This window comes from Bombina bombina, chromosome 10, assembly GCF_027579735.1.
Source record: "Bombina bombina isolate aBomBom1 chromosome 10, aBomBom1.pri, whole genome shotgun sequence".
Lineage (NCBI taxonomy): Eukaryota > Metazoa > Chordata > Amphibia > Anura > Bombinatoridae > Bombina > Bombina bombina.
Window position 1 is genome coordinate 37966833 of NC_069508.1, and position 24250 is coordinate 37991082.

Sequence of the window (24250 nt, forward strand, 5' to 3'; positions counted from 1 at the left end):
ATTTTTTACACAGACATCCTGTTTGCTACGATTGTTTATCACCTCTGCTGAGGCCAATTTGGAACAGATATGAAGCAGGTTTAGGCTTTTGAAGCCTGCAGCGAACACTTCCAATTCTCAGAAGTGGAAAATCCATTTTTTAGACTTACATTACATGACAAGGGGCATAAATAAATAATAAAAGAAGATTTTTTTTAACTATGCAGAAATTAACAGTTTATATTACAATCTCAAAGTATCTTTATAAAGCTGTAAATAGACCAAAAAGATTAGCTACAAAATGGTGGCACGATTTTCTGATTATAAATATGAAATAGATGTAGTTGTCCGAGTAATAATGCAAATGAATCTTGAATAATCTGAACAATAACCTCATCTGTTATAAGGTTCTTTTTGCATACTGGATATGACAAATAAATTGTTTCAATGATGCATAGCAATAAAATCTGTTTTGTAGCTGTTAGAAATAATTTTGGCTATTGATACTGTGTTCTGAAAAAAGACAGCGCTCAAATGGAATTCCATTTTACAGTGCAGTTCAAAAGCCATTCTTATTTGTTCTATCTCTGAAAATTCTTACTGGAAGATTTAGATTTAGCTTAAATTTGAATGCTCTGGTTCCAAGCTGATTTTTTATAAAAATGGAGCCTATCGGTACATTTATTAAGCAGCGGATACTGCAATCTACACCCGAAGTTTCAGGTCCACCTGAAACTTAAGTTAAGAAGCAGAGGTCGTAAGATACGATCAGATATGATTGGGATGATTGACACCCCCTGCTAGCGGCCTATTGGCCCCGAATGTGCAGGGGCGGCATTGCACAAGCATTTCCCTAGAAATGCTTGTGCAATGTTAAATAGTGCTACAGCGGATCATGTCCTTCCGACATTTAATAAATCTACCCCTATGTATTATGAAATCTCAAAAATAGCCATAATGCTTTGAGGAAGACTTTTTTTTATATTATTTGTAGTATTTATAGTATCTTACTGTTTAACTAGCATAAAAATAATTTTGCTTAGTAAGATTTTGTTTTTATTTTATTCTTCAAGATATTAAAAAATATGACATTTATTTTTAAAGTCTGTCTTGCATGTTGTAAGGAAAAGGATGCACACCTGTTTAAATCAAGGATAGACATTTGATTTTGCCATATATAACTTTGTTAGAACTGTTTCAATTCTCCTGTCAATAAGTTCTCTAAAAGAAAGTAGTATACTCCAGTGGAATGCCAGTACATTTTGTCAAAACTGGAAAAAAAACACTTAACTGCCACTATGGTAGTTTTCCATGCTTTCATTAGAATTTTGGGAACAAGTGGATATTGTTATTGGCAAACAACAAAGAAGACTGTCAAATGACTTTAGTGTAATCTTATGCTACTTTACCTGTGGCTTCTCATAGGGCATTTGGATCCTTGCTCTTTGTATTAGCTAATCTGAATAAAGGAGCATTGTTCAAACCTCTCTCAGGTCAGAATACTAGAGCCCACCCTATCTGTCTTCTATATTATTTTAGACATCCAAATGGAAATAATATAAAATACACATTATATTAAATATACAGATTAAAATGATATACAATTATATTATTTTCAGTCCAATGCACTAATGGGAGCTAGTTCAACTCATCTGGTGAGCCAATAACAAGAGGCATATGTGTGCACCCACCAATCAGCAGCTAGTTCCCAGTAGTGCATTGCTGCTCCTGAGCCTACCTAGATATGCTTTTCAAGAAACGATACAATGAGAAGAAAGCAAATTAGATAATAGAAGTAAATTTGAAAGTTGCTTAAATCTGCATGATCTATCCAAATTATGAATGTTTAATTTAAACTTTACATTCCCTTTAATGTTATAACAATAATCTATATATGTGTGAACTAAAGAATACAAACAGAAAGAGTGTGCCACAATAGGGCTTTGTCCTAAAGGTTATACAATGACTCAATTAATGTCAACATATATACTCAAATATGTACTTCATTTGGCATAGTTGCTAGATCCGCAGACTAGAACAGTTAGCGGCCATCCAGCGAGCTGATTAATGTCCCCAGTTGTCTGACTTCAAGGAAATTCACTGGGCTCATTGGGAAAATAGCAAAACTTATGCAAATGAGACTTGAATTTGTAGCCTGATAACACAGCTTATGTTTGTAGCTGATAAACATTTAAGTAAAGAATTGCAAATAAACTCTGTATCCTTGCACTGATTTTATAGCAGCCTATTGTTTACAGGGGTCTACATGAATATAGCGTCTCTGATGATATATACAGTATACGCAGCACTACTCACTTATGTGAAGGACAACTTTATTTACTGTTGGGTTAATGGAAATATAGACTCCTTACTATTAGTTGTTTAGAAGACGCTTTATTACAGCTGTACTTGACTTTGATGCATTTTTTTCCAATGTATTTCTGTTTTGTTTTGTTTTTTTACAATGGATTTCCCCAAAGTCACCCAATTGTAGACGTGGATCCGCTAACTAGACGGGTGGTAATTGCTCCAGTCTGCGGATCTAGCACTTTTGCAGGGTGTCATTGTATACCATGTGATAAAGCACTATTGTGGCACTCTTTATCTTCTTTTGTATATCTTCTGATGGATTTTATGTGTGATGCCCGATACGTGTTGAAGAAAAGCTGCCTAGATGCTTCATCCCACGTTTGGATTTTCTTCGGATTGTTTAAAGTATTCTTTATGCAATTATACTCTGAGATACACAAATTGAGGCACTTCCTGTGATGATATCTTAATATTATAATCTGATATGTACATTTTCAGGCATTAAAGAACCTTACCTGTTTTTTTTGCTGTGCATATGTGGGCAGAATTAATTTTGAGACGTTATATCTTATATAACCAGATACAACTAAGGTTACTCTTTGTCCATGGGATAAGACGATTGGTGCAGTAGTTTTGGCTATAGAGTTGTCTAAAAACCTTAATATTGCAATATAGTAAACATCATTTTATTTTATCTTAAAAACTCAAAACGTACATAAAGGGACACTGAATCCAAAGTTTTTCTTTCATGATTCAGATAGAGCAGACAATTTTAAGCAACTTTCTAATTTACTCCTATTGTCCATTATTCTTCATTCTCTTCTTGGTATCTTTATTTAAAAAGCAGGAATATAAGCTTACTAGCCGGCCCATTTTTGGTTCAGCACCTGGGTAGCACATGCTGTTTGGTGGCTAGCACTATCCAGGGTGCTGAACCCAAAATGGGCCGGCTTCTAAGCTTATGTTTCTGCTTTTTCAAATAAAGATATCAAGAGAACAACGAAAAATTCATAATAGGAGTAAATTTGAAACTTTCTTAAAATTACGTGCTCTGACTGAATCATGAAAGAAAAAATTTGGGTTTAATTAATTAATTCATTCGTTTTTTTCAGGGTTTGTTGTGACCAAGGTTTGTTGTGACCAATCAGCCAATAGAATGCAAGCTCAATCCTATTGGCTGATTGGATCAGCCAATAGGATTAAAGCTCAATCAGCCAATAGGATTTTTTTTTTACCCTTTAATTCCTATTGGCTGATAGTATTCTATCAGCCAATTGGAATTCAAGGGACGCCATCTTGGATGACGTTCCTTAAAGGGAACCTTCAGTGTACGGCTGGGACCGTATGAAGAGGATGCTCCGCGCCAGATGTCTTGAAGATGGACCTGCTCCACGCCGGAAGGATGAAGATAGAAGATGCCGTCTGGATGAAGACTTCTGCCCACCTAGATGATGAAAACTTCTCCCGACTTCATTGAGGACTTCTTGCCGCTTAGATGAAGACTTCTCCCAGCTTCATTGAGGACTTCTTGCCGCATGGATGAGGACTTCGCCGGCTGGATGAGGATGAATTTCCGGTCTTCCAAAACTGTAAGTGGATCTTCGGGGGTTAGTGTTAGGTTTTATTAAGGGTTTATTGGGTGGGTTTTATTTTTAGCTTAGGGTTTGGGCAATGTAAAAGAGCTGAATGCCCTTTTAAGGGCAATGCCATCCAAATGCCCTTTTCATTCTCTACCTAATCTACCTAGTTAAAATAAATACAAATTTACCTGTGAAATAAAAATAAAACATAAACTAGCTACAATATAACTATTAGTTATATTTATTAAGTTTTAAGTATTTATTTAGTTTTAAATAGGAATTATTTAGGTATTAATTGTAATTTTTATTTGGAATAATTTTAATTATGTTAAAGTTAGTGGGTGTTATGGATATGTTAGGGTTAGACTTAGGGTTAGGTTTAGGGGTTAATAACTTTAGTATAGTGGCGGCGACATTGGGGGCAGCAGATTAGGGGTTAATAAGTGTAGTTAGGTGGCGGCGATTTTGGGGGCAGCAGATTAGGGGTTAATAACAGTAATGTAGGTTGCGGCGATGTTAGGGACAGCAGATTAGGGGTTAATAAGTGTATGTAGGTGGCGACAACATTGGGGCAGCAGATTAGGGGTTAATAATATGTAACTAGTGTTTGCGATGTGGGAGTGCAGCGGTTTACGGGTTAATATGTTTATTATAGTGGCGGCGATGTCCGTAGCGGCAGATAAGGGGTTAATAATTTTATTTTAGTGTTTGCGATGCAGGAGGTCCTCGGTTTAGGGGTTAATAGGTAGTTTATGGGTGTTAGTGTACTTTGTAACACTTTAGTTATGCGTTTTATGGTACAGCTTTGTAACGTAAAACTCATAACTTCGGCGCTGTGGACGTCCCATTGAAAAAGGACTTTTTAAAAAGTGCGGTACTTACGTTGGGTGTTGGCCAAAAAGGTGTGCGGTACAGCTATACCTACAATACTCGTAATAGCAGCGGTAGTGAAAAAGAGCCATAACGATGCTTTTTCACTCATAACACACAACTCGTAATCTAGCTGATAGACTTTTGTTTGCCTTTTAGAACTTAAAACCAAACCATAGACACAGGCAGATGAAATTGAGATTTACAGGTGGGAAAATAGTCATTTTTGATAATTGGATTTTTTTTTTAAATAAATTAAAAAGCTTGAATTTCAGAATAAGTATGGATTTTGGAGTTCCAGATTTGGGGATTTGTACCTGTAGGTACATCAGAATTTCTGTGCAATGTACCTGCGTTTGGCTTTTAGTTTGGTTTTAAATGTCAAAGCCTCTCTAATTCATTAGAAAACCTGGTGATAACACACTTATCACAAGCTCCTCAAATGCATTTGTGGCGCAATATCACCTGCTATACCTCTCATGGGTCAATTCAACCCCTGTATTGAAGCTTATCAGGAAACACTTTTCCAGCAGATTTTTGCTGGATGTTTGCTACAATTATATATTACTGATTTATGGAAAGGTTAAAAGGCCATTATAGGGATAATATGAAAGGTTGTAATTAGAGCTGCAACAACTAATTGTCATAATCGATAATAATCGATTATGAAAATAGTTGTCAACGTCACAAATCTCATAATCGATTAATCGATTAGTCGGTTTGCAATTAGTTGGTCTGTGCACAACACCAGCTGCTTCACTCAAATGAACTCCTGCACATGGTATTGTGTTTTATGGTTATGTCCTTAGCCTAAAGGACATCTACAGACGTCTACTTTTCACTTTTTCAGGACAGTATACGTTTACAACTACCCCTGGCTTATGTGCAACCCAGATATAATAGTCATCATTTGCATTGTTTATATTAAATCAGATGATTTGTAACTATGCTTTTCATGATATAGTGCTGAGCTTGTTATTTACACCTTGCCCCTAGATTGATGGGAGTTATTTAAATTGATGTGCACTATTATCTGTTTGCACAATTATTAACGTATTGCTTGCTATTGCTGATTATATGTACGGTATAAATAAATGTGTAAGGCTTTGTCCTGTTATTGATATACAGTCCTTAGCGCTTTTGATTTAGTTTTTTTTATATTTTTAATAAATTGTGATAATATGTACCAGATACAACCTTTATAAGTATATATCCGTTATTTTTAGAGCGGACTAGATATTTCCCCTAACCTTATAGCTGGTTATTTACCATTGCATATAGATTTTCAAGATATTTTTATGTTAGAATGAAGTTGAGGGTTACTTTATTGAGAGTCCCCTTGCCAAGGTAGAAAACACTTAGCATTGGTGAAGAGCTAACAAAGATAAATATCCCACTTTGGTGAAATTGGCAAAACCCTACTTATACACCTCAACAGCCTTTTCTCTGCTGCAGGAAATATAGCTGCAAACAGAGAACCAGCCTTAGCCAGAAGCATGTGGACATGTTGAGATTTTTGCATTTCAATGCAAAGTTTCTGAAAGAGTGAATAAGAGAATGTTATTAACAGTGATAGCCTAACTCTTTCTAGTTCTACCTCTTTTCAAACAGTTTGTGGTTTTGTTTTGTATAATTATAAAACTGTGCTCTGCTGCTTAAAAATTGAAGAAACAGTTGTGTTAATGTAAAGTTTTCGTCTGAAGTTTATATTTGTAGCACTCATTATGTGGATTTTATTTAAAGCATAGAAAACTATTATTGATTCTCTTTTTATCCGATTAGTCGATTAATCGAAAAAATAATCGGCCGATTAACCGAAAAAATAATCGGCCGATTAATCGAAAAAATAATCGGCCGATTAATCGATTATGAAAATAATCGTTAGTTGCAGCCCTAGTTGTAATTAATAAGAGCTTGTATAAACACATAGATAAAGTACCACTCAGGATTTACAGAGCAGTGCTGATCCCAAGCGGAAACTGAAACTGATCTAATCAGCAGCGCTAGTCACACAACCTTGCTGTGTGATTGAATCAGCTTCAGTTTCCGCTCAGGACCAGCTTTAATTTTAACTTTCATGTCCCTTTAATTTTTAAAGGGATACTATACTATAAAATGGGGTTCCCCTTTATGTGAGCTCCAAAAGACTTGTTATACCTATTGCAGAGTATTACATGTATGGGAAATTGGTCCTTCATGTTTATATTTATATTTGAAATAACAGTTTTTGCTCCTTAAAACCATCACCTGTTGTTCTCCGGGACATGCCCATAGCAATGGGTGATTGTTAAATCGAGCCCTATGAAGAGAGGTTAGCCAAACTGGGTCTTTTTACTCTAGAAAAAGTGCTTGAGTAGTGATATGATTACTGTATATAAACATATTAAAGGCCCATTTACAGAGTGGGCGGAAGCGCTGTTTACTCCAAGTCAGTTGTTGTGACAAGAGGTCACAATTTAATGTTAGAGGAAAGGAGATTTAATCTCCAGCATTGTAAACTTTTTTTCACGGTAAGAGCAATCAAATTGCGGAACATCTTGCCTAAGGAGGTAGTAGATGGCAATACCTAAGATACATTTAAAAATGGCTTAAATACATTTCGGGCTAAAAACAGAATTCAGGGATATGCTTGTTGGTGTTAAATGGGCCAGCTTCCTAATATTTTAATGTAAATTAAATTGTCAGCTTCTTTAGTGTAAATCAGGAAATCTCTTTATAGGTTAAACTCGATGGACTTCTGTCTTCTTTCAACCTCATCTACTATGTTATTCAAATTTTCAAAATCTACATAATATTCTTTCTTATTCAGATGTTTAAACTGAAATGCAAATAATCTCACTGTTATTTAATATGTGCTTTTCAAAACAATATTGGATTATGGAGTTGAATATGATAATTAACAGCATATTTGACATATTGAGCAAATTACACATTTGGAGGCCCATTTATCAAGCTCCGTATGGTACTTGTGGGCCCGTGTTTCTGGCGAGTCTTCAGACTCGCCAGAAACAGCAGTTATGAAGCAGTGGTCTAAAGACCGCTGCTCCATAACCCTGTCCGTCTGCTCTGAGCAGGCGGATAGGAATCGCCACAAATCAACCCGATCGAGTACGATAGGATTGATTGACACTTCCCGATTGGCCGCGAGTCTGCAGGGGGCGGCGTTGCACCAGCAGTTCTTGTGAGCTGCTGGTGCAATGCTAAATATGGAGAGCGTATTGCTCTCCGCATTCAGCGAGGTCTTGCGGACCTGATCCGCACTGTCGGATCAGGTCCGCCAGACCTTTGATAATTCGGCCTCTTGAAGTAGAGGTTAACGCTTTTGTTTAAAGAATTATTACCATATTGTGGGAGGGAAATCAATGTTATGGGGATATTTAGCAAAATACTTAATTATTGATAATAAAGATATTTATCTATCCTTTCCATGTTGCTACCGTCATAATTATTTGCGTATTTGTGTTTCTCCTCCAGGGTCTAGTCTCAAGCAGACATCGTCTTAACATGTGTCAGCTGGCTGTGCAGTGCTCAGATTGGATTAGGTGAGATGGGATTCTGGGAACTTTCAAGAAATATTTTGCCTCTGTTGATCTAAAATATCTTTCTAAAAACTAAAGCTGTAACTGATGTGAGAGAATTATCCAAAGTGGGGAGAGGAAAAATTAGCTATCAGCAGTTCAGTTTGTGCAGATGATACATTTTTTATAGACATAGATACAAGACATGTGCATTAATTTGTATTCGGCAGTCGTTTTTTAGAAATTAATTCCAAATATGTCTGTAGGCAGCAGCATTTGTCTCTTTTCGGCACTGGCTTTATTAGTGTCAAAGTGCAACCAGGGCCGGACTGGGTCCAGAAATAGGCCTGGTCATTTTAAGGAAGAGCAGCCCACTCCTTTCACCCTCCTTTAGTTATTTAAAAATACACCAAAGCTGACAAGTGTAATGTACTAATTTGATTTACAAAAACTTTTTATCTATTTATCAAGCAACGGTTGCTACTTCGGAGGCCCATCATGCACTTTTAAAAGCATTCTGCAGCAGCCATGTTGAAAGCACACAGCAGCATTGCCAGACACTACTTACACTACGCGTTTCAAGGCATGCTCTTCCTCAGGTGTGCAAAAGATATTTGTGTGCTGCCCTTTGACACAAATAAATCGGGTGCTGCAAACAGCCAAATGCCGCTGTCTACTGCGTATTTGGTATTCGCTTCAAAAACCAAATGCCGAATAGGAATTATTGCACAAGCCTAATAATTATTAGACATGTGCATTTGGATTTGGAAGACTGTAAAAAAACAACTACATTTGTGTTATTTATTGCATTCGTCTGATAAAAGATAAATGAGCTGTCCCTTTAATAAAAAAATGAACAAACTTGTTCATGTCATTGAAATCATGATTCTAAAAGAGGGAAAGTCTTCATAAACATCAAATTTAAACCATTTAGGCTGGAAGAGTTTGCAGGTTCAAATTTAAACTATTCAATAACAATTTAGCAATTTCCTTTTCAGTTGATTGATTTCAGTGTCAGCTAATAAATATGTAAGCTCATTTTTGTTCTTGGCAAAACCAATACCATTAAAATAATAATAATAATAAATATATATATATATATAAAAAAATATATATATATATATGCTGGTTGTTGGCAGTAGCGATAGTTACTACTTTAACTTTATTTAAACTTAATCTGCTGTCCTGAAGATGCCCCCCATAGGAAATTGTATGTGTACTTTTTTAAGAACAAATTTCGAGTGACCCAATGAGCAAATACAGGACAAAAGAAAGTAATTTTCATTTCTCCAAACTCATTATATATAGGGTGTGTCTATATTTTATACTGCCTTCTGCCTTACTGTGCAGCCCGTTTTAACCTATTTGCTTACACCTCCTTGCATTTGTCCCTGTTTGATGCAACGATCTGGCAATATATTAGTCAAATAAAAAGAACTTTATTAATCTTTCATAACATGAAAGGTTGATTCTGAAACAGTTCACGCCCATTGGGTGCTTAATCATAGAATTCTGGAACTATAGATCCTATGATTAAGTGCCATATGGTCATGAAACGATTCAGAAATCTACTGAGCAACTTTTTGTTTTATGAAAGATTAATAAACATGTTATTTAACTAAAATAACTTGTTTGTCTTTTAACAATATTGCAAATTGGTGGTTTAGTTCCTCTCCCAGGTCTCAGCAACCTTAGGTATTATGAGAAGTATTTGAAAATATCCAATCTTATTCCCCACTGTAAAAATACCATTACCAAGTGTTTTTGAGCAACAAGTGTATTTTCCAAGATTAGGAGATATAAATATATGATCACAAGAATCAGTACTCGGTAAACATCTTCTGATCATTAAACTTGCTGCTCTAGGGTTGGATATACCTTGTCTGTTTATAAATTTGACCTATAAAAATACACTAAGAATTTCAAAGGCTTGGAAATAAATCATTTACATCACTTAGTGTATTATTATATAGGACTTTGAAGGAGAGAGAGAAAAGAGAGAACTATAACCTGGTATATTAAAATTTAATTCTAGTGCGAAAATTATTTATTTTTAAAGGGACATGAAACTCCATTTTTTTCTTTCACGATTTAGAAAGAGTGTGCAATTTTAAACAACTTTCTAATTTACTTCTATTATCTAATTTGTTTCCATATCTTGATATTCTTTGCGGAAAAGCATATCTAGATAGCCTCAGTAGCTGCTGATTGGTGGGTGCACATAGATGCCTCGTGTGATTGGCTCACCCATATGCATTGCTATTTCTTCTACAAAGGCTATCTAAAAAATAGGACAAATTAGATAATAGAAGTAAATTTGAATGTTGTTTAAAATTGTATTCTCTGTCTGACTCATGAAAGAAAAAATTTGGGTTTAGTGTCCCTTTAACTCCTTTAAAATGAGCTACACTCATGAAACACCTCCATTCTGCTCCAGATGATAGCCAGCGACTGCAGGATACACATATATGCCAGCTTTTCATTGGCTCGTCAGCTGTATCCTCCTCTGAAATGACCCTGGAGCTAGACTTGCCAAACAGGCTAAACACAGAGGTTAAACACATAGTAAAAGAGAGAGCATTGTATTAAAAGAAAATCTCAACAAAACAGAGCATTTTATTATTTTTTTTTGTCCCTTTAAACGAGATAGACTTTATTTTATAATCGGCACTAGCTTAAAGCCATAACAGTCATTGCAAGTTAACATTAGATAGATCTCTAAAATTCCATTTCACGCCTTCCTGAATTCTGAAGGTAATCTGACAGGAAATGGCAAATTCTCTAGCGGTAAGAGTCCAAAAAACTGCTAGAAAACTGATAAAGCCTTGAAATATTTTATATGTTAAAAGAAAAATGGACAAGCAGACCAATAAACATTGTACCAAATAGCAATAAAAATGTAATTCTAAAAAAAAGGAACTGATACATAAGGAATATATAATTAGATAGATATATACAGACAGAGCTATTAAACAGTAGGTATTTTCTAGCAAAAAATAATAATATAATTCTCAGATACATTTACTGCTTGTATTACTTTGGATAAGTGTATGATGTAGTCTTATTATATTAAAGGACCACTAAAGTCAAAATTAAACTTTCATTATTCAGAAAGGGAACAATTGTAAACAACTTTGCAATTCACTTCCTTTACCAAAATGTGCACAGTCTTTTTATAGGCACACTTTCTGAGGCACCATCTCCTACTGAGCATGTGCAAAAATTCACAGTATATATGTATACGTATATGTGATTGGCTGAAGGATGTCACATGAAACAGGGGAATCAGAAAATAAATCTACTACTCACTTCGAATTCAAATTAAGTGCTATTGTATTGTCATTTTATTATGCATTTACTGATTATGCTGTTTTATTTATTTAAAGGGATAGGAAAGTCAAAATTAAACTTTCATGAATCAGATAGAGCATGTCATTTTAAGGCTCTTTTAAATTCACTTCTATTTTTAAATGTGCTTCGTTCTCTTGGTATCGCTTCTTGAAAAATAATTTGCACATATCATACATTAGTGGGAGCTAGCTGCACATTGGTCTTTTGTGATTAGCTAACTAGATGTGTTCATCTTGCTGTAAGTAGTGCAATGCTGTTTCTTCAGCAAAGGATAACAAGAGAACAAAGCAAATTTGATAATGGTAAATTGGAAAGTTGTTTAAAATGGTATGTTCTATCCAAATCATAAAAGAACATTTTGGGGTTTCCTGTCCCTTTATTGGTCCTTTAAATGGGCAATAAACGCAATTTTTTTAAAATCTAAAATGCTTAATTATGAATAGTAAAACAACTCCATTGTTTATTTTGCCATATTCTCCTGTTATTTAAGTCTAAATTTTTGGATTTTTCACTTCCCGCAACGGAGAGAGTATGTGGCAGGCTTTACAAGCCACATATCTTTATTTCATTTGCAGTTTATTTTATAATTTCTGCTTAAGCCAAACAATGGAGATTTTATTAACACAATGACAGCAGCAAGATCTGTCATCTCCAGACTCTAATGCTTACTGGCTCCTCCAAATTAGAGAAGTGGTTGGTTAATTTGACCACTGAAAAACACTTTGCAGCAAACAAGGTTCTAATAATTTGGACTCTGCTATGTTAATCTATTGAAAGACTGCAAACAAAATGCTGTAACTACAAGGTGTTTACTGTTCTATAAAATCGTTAGTTCGGATAGGATTTTTCATTGGATAGTTTTTGAAGTTTTATTTAATTTGTACAACTATGTTGCATCTGGGAAGAGGTTGTGGATTAGGTGACAGTAGGGAGAGGTCTTGGGTCAGGTTACAATGGGAAGAGGTTATAGTCAGGTTGCAGTGGGAGGGGGTAACAGACAAGACTGAGGTGGGAAGTTCACACTTACCCATATTTAAATTATTTGAAGGATCCTCACTCAAGTCACATTAAAAACAGAATTTCCACGCCTCTTCCAAACCTGGCTCTCATATTTCCAAGTGCGACACTATATATCCACACACCCCAACAAAGACCTCTACAATAGATCCTTGACGCCATTTGAATTATTGTGCTCAACACATATTCTCACAAAAGGTACACTAGGAAGCGCATACAAAATTTTGATAGATATCACATCACAGCCCCTCCCGACCTTCACAACCTCTTGTAATTAAGAGCTAAATACTGAGATTACAGCACAACAATGGCAAAAAATATTTTTATAAGAGTATATCGTCGATCTGAAAAGGGAGGTAGGAGAAGAAATCTCTACGACCGATAACAGAGAACCTATGAAATAGACCCCGTAGAAGGAGACCATTGTATTCAAATAGGCAATACTCTCCTCACATCCCTCTGACATTCACTGCACGCTGAGAGGAAAACCGGGCTCCAACCTGCTGCGGAGCGCATATCAACGTAGAATCTAGCACAAACTTACTTCACCACCTCCATGGGAGGCAAAGTTTGTAAAACTGAATTGTGGGTGTGATGAGGGGTGTATTTATAGGCATTTTAAGTTTTGGGAAACTTTGCCCCTCCTGGTAGGAATGTATATCCCATATGTTACTAGCTCATGGACTCTTGCTAATTACATGAAAGAAATCCTTAATATCAGTTGCTCTCACATTGGTACTTGACACCAACACAACTCAAAGCTTTCTACCCCTCCACCTCCAATCTGTGCTAGAGAGAATGAGGAGAAACTGGGTCATCCCGAGATATTGGACAAAGCCGCAATTCCCCTCCTTTTTAGAATGGAAACAGCTAGTTACCAAAACCTTAGGGATAAAAAACCCCACAGTATATTCCCACAAAATGGGGAAACTAGACTTCTTCCTTAATATAGAATTCTACTGGAATGAAACCAATTAAACGCATCATGGACTTAAAGGTAGCAATCTCGCCTTGGACCACATTCCACAAATTGACTCTTACTAATTATAAATCAACTAGTGAAATTATATTGTTAAGCACCCATCTGTACATACTTGCATAGTTATAATGTATCTAAGGTTCTCTTTATCTTATGTAATGTAAACTCACATGTTGCAACTAATGGAAAAAATGAGTCACACTGTAACACTGAAATAATATGCTTGACTTTTACCACAACTGCCTATCTTGTAACTGCTTTACCATATCCTTAATGTACGTCTACATTTTGTTCTGTATATTTTCCTTTTTGAAAAATTAATAAAAACATAAAACTTAAAAAAAAAAGTGGGAACATGTCTCAGGTCAGGTTGCACTGGTTGGGGGTCAGAGATCAGGTCTCAGTGGGAGGAGGTTGTGGATCAGGTTGCAGTTAAGAGGTTGTGGAACAGGTGGCAATGGGAGGAAGTTACATATTGTGTTACAATTGGGAGGAGGTCATGGATCAGGATAAGATGGGAGATGTTTGCAGATCAGGTTGCAGTGTTAGAAGTTCATGGGTAGAGGGATGTGAAGGCACAGGAAACAAATCAGGTTACAGTGGGAAAAACTTGTAGATCAGGTTGCAGTGAGGCAGATCATATTGCAGTGGGAGGAGGTCATAGTTTAGGTTGTGGTGGAAGGAAGTCTCAGATCAGCTAACAATGGGAGGAAATTGTAGATCAGGTTGCAGTGGGGCAGATCATATTGCAGTGGGAGGAGGTCATAGTTTAGGTTGTGGTGGAAGGAGGTCTCAGATCAGCAAACAATGGGAGGAAATTGTAGATCAGGCTGCAGTGGGAGCATGTCACAAATCAGGTTGCTATAGAAGGAGATTCAAGATAAGATTACAGTAGGGAGAGATCATATTGCAGATTGATTTGGGAGAAGGTCACAAATCAGACTGAGATTGGAAGTCTCAGTGAGAGTAGGTTGTGGATCATATTGTGATGAAAGGTCACAGATAAAGTCACATATAAAGTTGAGGTGGGAGGAGTCTGCACATTAGATGTGGGAGGCAGTTGAGTATCATGTGGTGGAAAACAGTCACACATCAGTTTGCAACAGAAAGACATCATGGGGCCGATTTATCAATGTCTGGCGGACATAATACACTGTAGCGTATCATGTCCGCCAGACAGCGCTGAATGTCGACAGCATACATTTAACATTGCACAAGCAGTTATTATTATTATCAGTTATTTGTAGAGCACCAACAGATTCCGCATCTAAAATGTCACTAACATTCTTGATATTATTTTATAAAGGGGAAAGTTTAGGATCACTTTAAGGACAGGAACACCCAGTAACAAAACTGTGATAACATGACCTAACCTTTACAAGAAGGCCCTTCAGCAACCTCATTAGTGTCTATGGGGACGATTTGTCATTGGTCTGTCTGACATGATCCGCTCAGCGGATCATGTCCGACAGACATTGATGAATGCTGACAGCGTACGCTGTCGGCATTTATAATTGCACAAGCAGTTCTGGTGAACTGCTTGTGCAATGCCGCCAATCGGCCACTAGCAGGGGGTGTCAATCAACCTGATCATATACGATCAGGTGGATTGATGTCCGAGGCCTCAGAGGCAGCAGACGAGTTAAGGAGAAGCGGTCTTAAGACTGCTGCTTCTTAACTGCTGTTTCCGGTTTGTGCGGAATCAGGGGGATTTCACATTGTACAAGACAAAGGCACTGACATTGCAGTCCCCCTCATATAACAGTGCCAGGCTCAAGATATTAGTGATATGATGGTTTTATGGCTCCCATAGAAAGTAGTAGATGTTACTTTTACTTGGGACCTGTTGAAGTACTTAAGCTGCTGAATTTTGTTAGACTCAAGTTTGATAACAACAGCTATTTATAGGTTAATGTAACCCATCACTATTAATGGTGGTAAATACTGGATCTTGCTCACCCCACGTTTGCAATATATTATAGCATAGAAAAGAGGTGAATGTAATTATTTTTAACCATATGTTTATAATATTGAGAGATGTTGATCTGATAAAAAATTTTGACTTTGCAGAGGAACAAGGTGTTTCTTTTTTTCTTTTTCAGGGTGGATCCTTGGGAGTGTTACCAGGATACATGGCAGACAACATGTAGCGTCCTGGAACACCACAGAGACCTCATGAAGGTGCGTCTAATTCACTGTCACATTAAACACATTACCATAATATAAAATCACAGTTATAATACAAAATATTTTATAAAACCATGATAAGTGATATATATTTGCCATTTATACTGGGGTCCTTTTAATAAAATTCCTAGGAAACAGTATGTCTTTTTAAATCAGTTGAAACTTCCTTGTCTCTACTATATATTTACTGTATAAGATAGTACTATAGAACATCTATGATTTAAGTTCATTGTGAGGCTCCCATCTAATTCAAAATGGCACCATCAACAGTAATTGGGCGCTTACTTACAAACCCTGTGGCATCATCTCTACATTCACCAATCAGAATCAAACTTCCTTGGACACCCTAGCAATGCATTTATAAATATCAGCACGGACACATCTCAGAATCCAGCAGCTAGAGAAGGCTTACCAGGCATAATCCCAGCCCCCACCATACACATTTTGTTTTATTTCATGATTCAGATAGAGCATGCAATTTTAAGCAACTTTCTAATTTACTCCTCTTATCAAATTTTCTTCATTCTCTTGGTATCTTTATTTAAAAAAGCAGGAATTTAAGCTTAGGAGCTGGCCCATTTTTGGTTCAGAATTGGTGATTGATCGGTGGTAGTGCTAAATCAGCAAACGCTATCCAGGATGCTGAACCAAAAATTGGCCGGCTCCTAAGCTTAAATTCCTGCTTTTTCAAATAAAGATACCAAGAAAACAAAGAAAAATTGATAATAGGAGTAAATTAGAAAGTTGCTTACTCTATCTGAATCATGAAAAAAAAGGGTTTATTTTACCTTTAAAGGGACAGTCAACACCAGAATTTTTGTTGTTTTAAAAGATAGATAATCCCTTTATTACCCATTCCCCAGTTTTGCATAACCAACACATTATATATACTATATATAATATACTTTTTACCTCTGTGATTAACTTGTATCTAAGCATCTTCTGACAGCCCCCTGATCACATGACATTTTATTTATTATCAATTGACTTTAATTTTAGCCAAGCGTGTATATTCCCTTATTCTTGTAGATGAAGCGACTGGCTTTTTTTTTTAGATAAGGAAAAATGATTTACCCAGGCCTCCTTTGAAATGGGTAATTGGGACATTCTGGCTTGTGATCTGATAGGAACTTTAACTTCACACCTTAAGGCAGGAAATCTTTGAAAGCAATTCCTTTTGATGAATTGGGACAAAGATTTGCAATGCATCCTATGTAACCAAGAAGAAGGGGGGTCGTATTACCCAGCCAAAACCATCTGCCAGAAAGAACTGTAATTTATAGTAAATAAACTGATGCAATCAGTTTCATATATAATTAATCCTGTGGTCTTATCATGTATAAATAATATATATATATATATATATATATACAGTATATATATATATATATATATATATATATATATATATATATATATATATATATATATAATATTTAATAACACTCACAGATATCCTGACAGATAAAAGGTGGCCTTCAAGGGCTTAGAAATTATCATATGAGCCTTCCTAGGTTTAGCATTCATCTAAGAATACCAAGAGAACAAAGCAAAATTGGTGATAAAAGTAAATTGGAAAGGTGTTTAAAATTATATGCTCTATTTGAAACATGAATGTTTTTTTTGGACTTGACTGTCCCTTTAAGTATAAAAACATAGCACAACTATGGTAATTTATAGAAATCAAGTAAAGCAATACCATCTCAGGCATTGGGAAATTGTTGAATATAAATATACTAAATATAGAAAGAATAAAAGTAAAGTACATATTTATGTTTAAATGTATGAGCTCTACAATGAAATATGGGCAAATATGTATTTTGGATGGGAAGTTGTCATTTTGTAAACTAACCAGAAGATTATCCAACATTTATCTGTAAATAATTACAATGGAATAAAAAACTCTGTCTCCTTGGCTGCATGAAGTGTGTGCTCTGATTTGAAAGAAGAAGCCTTTATGATCTTTAAACCAAGCTAAGTAACCAAGGTTTGGATACATTCCAAGGGCTTTTTACAAATGGGGGGGGGGGGGGCGTGGTATCTGGAACCATGCCCAACATAACAACTAAAGGTGTGAAATAATATAGGAGATCCAAAATCATGGATGACCAAAGCCAAAAAGTGGTCCAAGGTCCAAACATGTATTAAGTCCAATGTATAAATTAAAGGGACACTCAAGTCTTAAACTTTCATGATTCAGATATAGCAGCATTTGTAAAAAAAACTGTCCACTTTACTTCCATTAACAAAATGGTCACAGTCTTTTTATATTTAGACATTTTGAGTCACCAGCTCCTAATTAGCATGTTCAAGACTTCACAGAATATACATATGCATTTGTGATTGGCTGATGGCTATCACATGATACAGGAGTTGTAGAAATAGACATAACTTTGAAATTTGTCAGAAACAAATCTACTACTCATCAAGTTCAGATTAAGTGTTATTGCATTGTCTTTTTATCATGCATACTGTATTTACAGGTCTTTTAGCTTATTTTTTAAAGTTAAAGTTTTCATCTACGAATAGGGAGATGTGATCAGTCAACCTAGTAGATAAGAAATAACCCTTAAAGGGAGATAATACTCATATGGTAAAACACTTGAAACTGATGCAGTATAACTGTAAAAAGCTGACAGGAAAATATCACCTGAGCATCTCTATGTAAAAAAAGAAGATATTTACCTCACAATTTCCTCAGCTCACCAGAGTAAGTGTTGCATAAACAGATATGTAGGTAAAAAAATTTTTTTTAAAAATGAAGAAATTAACAGCAGCCAATCATTATCAGCAGTGCTGAGGTCATGAACTCTTTTACTGTAATCTCATGAGATTTCACTTAACTCTCATGAAATTTCATAGTGAACTTCCTTAAACTGAATAGGGAAATAATATGAGTGTGCACGAAGCTCACTCCCTTGCCTGTCCTGGGACAGACATACTGATTTGCTGCTTAAAGTCCTTTACAATGGGATGTGGCTACTGAGGATTTTTTGAGGTAAAATATCTTTCTTTTTTACATAGAGATGTTTAGGTGATATTTTTTAGTCAGCTTTTTACAGCTATGCTGCATCAGTTTCAAGTGTTTCAACATTTGGGTATCATGGCCCTTTAAGCTTGGCTAAAGAGTACATGATTGACAGCTGGAGAGCTTCTGACTCGTCTACCTCGCATTATAAGTTGCCAGTGAGTGTTTTTGATTGCTATCCTCTGAATATCTGTTCCTTAGATTATGCCATAATTCAAATAAATATAGATAACATTCATGATCATTTTTAAGATACATAAAACTGCATTTTATTATGGCACTGTAGCTTGCATATAAGTATGTATTTAACCTTTGCAATGGGGGTAAACACACAGTTAAAGGAACACTAAACCCAAATTGTTTCTTTCATGATTCAGATAGAGCAGCAATTTTAAGCAACTTAATTATTAGCAATTTTTCTTCGTTCTCTTGCTATCTTTATTTAAAAAGCAGGAATTTAAAGCTTAGGAACCTGCCCATTTTAGATTCAGCACCCTGGATAGTGCTTGCTTATTGGTGGCTACATTTAGCAAAGCAAACCAATAAACAAGCATATCTCAGGTTCTGAACCAAAAATGGGCCGACTCTTAAGCTTTACATTCCTGCTTTTTAAATAAAGATAGCAAGAGAACAAAGAAAAATTGATAACAGAAGTATATTAGAAAGTTGCTTAAAATTGCATGCTCTATCCGAATCATTAAAGAAAGAAAAAAATGGGTTTGGTGTCCCTTTAAAGTCAGCTCCAGAGCAGTAATATGCTAATGGGAGCTAGCTGAACACATCTGACAAGCCAATGAGGCATATGTATGTAACCACCAATCATCATGTAACTACCAGTAGTGCATTAGTATTCCTGAGCCTACCTAGGTTTGCTTTTAAAAAAGGACATAAAGTAGTAAATTGAAAAGGCTCTTAAAACTTCATGCTACAACTAAACCATCAAAGTTTATTTTTGAATTCCAAAGCTTTAAATATAAAGTGAAAAATGATCATGTTTAATCACTATATTTTGATCATCTCTGATTAGAGGGTCACTGGTTGCATCCTTTCTAATGTGAATACACCCTCCATCACACCAGTGATTGGACAGTCCCTGAACCAATCAACACAGCCGGTCTACCAGAACAGCAACCTCAGCAACAAGCCCACTGCAGGTGAGTGCTGGAAAGTAGAAATTATCTGATCAATAATCATTAAAGGGACATTAAACACTAAATAAATGCTACCTAGAATGATGTATTCAATGCAGAGATTAGTCTGAGAATAATATACTGATGTATTTTTTTTAAATGATATTAGTTGTTTAAATATAGAAAAGTTAAGTGTAAATTTTAATGTCCATAACACAATGGGCACCTCCATTTTGTAACCGAAGCTTCCTTCTCTGCTGAGGCCAATCAGGAACAGCTAGGTCACTAGAGTGTGCAGCCAATGGCTGTGTGGAATATAGCAGTGCTAAATCTAGAATCAGCCCTGCTACTTGTAACAGGAATTGGAAAGCCCACAATTTCTAAAGTTAAATTACAAGGAAAGGGGGCAAAATATATAAATAAAGTATATTGCTAAATTTTGTTTTTTACTAAACATTATTAAACATTTTATTATGTAATTTGAAGGCTTAGAAGGATTTGTCAGAATTCCAGAGCAAGGTGGATTTTCACAGGGTCTGTGGATTTGAAGTAATTTTAATACATTTAAAAACTTAGCTATTGCTCACTTATCTCACGCTTTTCAAAAAACATTGTGCCGTTCCTCCGCCCGCATCTTATCCTCCATCTAGCTAAGCGATGACAAATCTGGCTTCATCCAATCATTGCATGCCCAACGAGTTGGATGCTAGACTTGTGCGCGGCAGAAAAAAGTTTGTTTCGGACCGATTCAGATTTTTTAAAATTTCGTTTTTGTATCGATTCGAATTCGGATACATTTGAATGTATTAGTTTCGAATTCATTCGGGTTCGAATAAATTTGAATGTGTTCGGTTCGGTTTCGATTCGTAAATTCAAAAGTTCAGTATGTGTTAGGTGGGATGTGCTGTGTATTAGACTAGTATTATGTACTGTATATTAGGTGTAACCCATCTGAATCAACATAAGTTTCAACCTCACAGGTACCAGCTACACAATATGCACAGAACTAGCAGAGGTATATAACCTAATATACAGTACATAATACTAGTTTAATACACAGCACATCCCACCTAACCTCACAGGTACCAGCTACATAATGTGCCCTGCACAGAGCTAGCAGAGTGACATAACCTAATATACTGGTCAATACTAGTGTAATTGTGATTAGTCCATGGCCATTTGAATGTAACGAATAAACCCGAACTAATTCGGATTTATTCGTTACAAATGCATTCTGATTGGTTTTATTGCTAGGGTAATTCAGAAATTCGAATTGATCTGAAGCACCGAATTTGACAAATTTGTCCGAATTTCAATTCGGGAAAGAAATGAAACGCACACGTCTACTGGACGCCATGGAGGATGAGATGGGGCAAAGGAACGGGGCAATGTTTACCTTCACAAAATGCTAAATATTTTCAAATAAAGCGTGTTTGAAAAATGTAATCAATGAGAGTCCCTCTGTTTTGCAGACTAATTGCATATACTGTGCGTTAAGTTAAGAAACGTTACAATTACTTTAATATTGCATTAGAGCTGGAGATATTTTACTCTTGATATATTTGAAAAGAGAAGTCTAACGCGCTGAAATTCTATTTCATGGGCAAAATTTTACTTATCTTTAAATAAACTTTTCTAAACTATTGCGATCGACCCTAAATGTTTTATAGTGCCTTCTTATAACTCGATAAGTTTAACGTATACCTGTCTAATGCTTCTCTTTCTGTCTGCCAGTACGTATACTCGGGAAAGTGGGAGAGGGGTTGAGTCGCATGTGCTGTGCTCGTCCTAACCTACAGCGTGTCACCTTTGTGGGTGAGTAGTGCTAATGCGTCCTTTGCTATCCTTTGCTATCACACATTCTTCTAATGTTTAGGTTACATTAAAATATGAGTGCTCCTTTATTAAACAAAAAAAGTTACATTAAAGTAAACATAAAAAGGGCAGACTGTTAAAATCAGCAAACACTTTACTTGTTTTCTTGCATACATGTTTAACTTGTAATATAATAATATATTTCTTTAGATATCTTGCATTTACTGGGCATCGCTAGATGCTATACATGTTTAGAACAAGCTAATTTACGTCTGGCCTCTGATTTGGCACAACAAAGGTGACCGCATATTCAGATTAAAGAAGGTTGTCAAGGGATGTATTCTTGGACTTCTCTGGATTTGCAAAACCTGCACATTTTTCTTATATAATGAAAGTTTTAAATGCTTAATTGCTGATATATACTATGTATATATAAATATATATATATAATATTTTAGAGTTGCTTATGGCATCTAGTATGCAATCCAACCTCTTGCATACTAAAGTCTTCCATTTTGATAACTGGTTATGTATTTTCACTTAGAATATTTCTTTAAAATTTGTATCTTTCCGTTACAGATGAGAATGCAAACCTTGGCACAGTGATGCGATACGAGGAGATAGGTAAATCCATATGGGCGTTAATAAGCAATGGATAGGTGTGACATAACCTCTTCTGATAATATGATTATTTTTCTATATTATGGCAGCCTATAAGCGATTGGAGTGTAATCACTGCATGTGTCAGAGTTTATAGTACAGAGAAAGGATATCGTACCACCCAACATTTAGTGCTAGATATTAGGGACTCAGAAGGTTGAGGAGGGAGGGTGTTTGCATTTTGTGGGTGAGGCCATATCAGGAGAGGTGGGGTTGTGGGTGGATAAAAGACAGGAAAATGGGCGTGTCTGGGTAATTTGTGGGCGTGTTAATCTTAAATTAATCTTTTTTTTTTTTTTAATGAACATTGAAAAAGACATTGGGGTAGATTTAATAAGCAGCAGATGCTGCTTTCTTACGCCCGTAGTTTCCGATTTGCCAGAAACATAAATTAACTTGTCCCCCCCCTTTTAGGTGGCGGACTGCAATCATCCCAATCCGATCGGAATGATTGACACCCCCTGCTAGCGGCCGATTGGCTGCGAATGTGCAGGGGATAGCATTGCACAAGCATTTCACAAGAAATGCTTGTGCAATGTTAAATGCCAACAGGGTATGCTGTCGGCATTTAGCTATGTCGGGCGGACAGCGAATCATGTCCGCCCAGCATATGATAAATTGACCCCATTGTATTAAAAATATACCAGTTTATTTCTATTTTTACTATAACGTCCCTTACCTTGTCCAGCGTTGAGGGAATTAAATTGTTATTCAGGCGCCAACTAGATCTGTGCCTGGGGCAGCAGGATTTAGTGGTAGCACATTGTAAGGGATACTTCTATAGCATGATTATCTTCTACGATTTTCTATATTTTCTCCAAATATTTTTCATCTTTAAAGCTACAGCAAATCTCATGATGTTTTTGAAATAAATGAAAATATGAGGGTCATTTAGATCAATAGGGAATTACTTTTTCCCTCTCACATAGAATGATACAGAATGACCTATTCTCACTTATATAGTATGATATAGTGAATGACCTGTTCCCACTCACTTTGTATTTATACTTGCTCTTTAGAACTAAGGATCATGCTTCTGTGTGGAAGTGACTTACTTGAGTCCTTTTGTATCCCCGGCCTTTGGAATGAGTCAGATGTAAGTATGATCCTTAAATTTTACAAACTAAATTATTCCTTTCTGATGACTGCCAGTCTTCTGTAACATGAAAATGTAACAAATTTAGAGCTCTCGGATATCTTGCAGTTTGGGGATTGTCATCAATTAAACACTCTGTCCATTCTGCCTACCCCCCCCCCCTCCTAAAAAACTTGGGAAGCCCTAAATTCCAGTCATGCCACAGACCACCAACTCCCTTAAAATGGAAGTAAATTTTCCCCTTTGTCTAAACAGATCCGGAATGTTAGGGATATTTTATATGGAGTTTAATCAGTTGTAATAAAGATGCGCTATAACTTACTTTTAATATAGATATGAAATTCAAATACCCCACGATCTGCCACCCATTTGAAAAGTAATTTTATTGTTGAGCTAACGGTTTGAACTGTTCAGCAATCTAGCCATACAGCACTTTTGTTGTAGCTAGAGCGCAGATTGGAGAATATTGCAAACTGTTAGCTCAACAAAAATATTACTTTTGAAGTGGGTGGCGGAGTATTTGAATTTCATATCTTTATTAAAAAGTAAGTAATAGTGCATCTTTATTACAACTGATGAATTAATCTCCATCTAAAATATAACTAGCATTCCGTATCTGTTTAGACTAAGAGGAAAGTTTACCATCACTTTAACCCTGAATCATCTAGTCCCCATTCCTGAACGACTCGTCTGGACTGCAGACTATTTCTTACAAACAAACCAGCATAGA

At 35.9% G+C, this 24250-nt stretch overlaps 1 protein-coding gene across 1 annotated transcript in view; it reads left to right on the top strand.

The window, feature by feature from the left end:
* The window catches only part of NMNAT2 (nicotinamide nucleotide adenylyltransferase 2), a 71422-nt gene that overhangs the window by 38729 nt on the left and 8443 nt on the right, over positions 1-24250 (top strand). Inside the window, exons 3-8 of the mRNA XM_053693979.1 lie at positions 8214-8281; positions 15707-15785; positions 19847-19973; positions 21684-21764; positions 22344-22388; positions 23444-23520. Coding sequence (XP_053549954.1) covers positions 8214-8281; positions 15707-15785; positions 19847-19973; positions 21684-21764; positions 22344-22388; positions 23444-23520 — 477 coding nt within the window. The remainder of the gene's footprint in view (positions 1-8213; positions 8282-15706; positions 15786-19846; positions 19974-21683; positions 21765-22343; positions 22389-23443; positions 23521-24250) is intronic.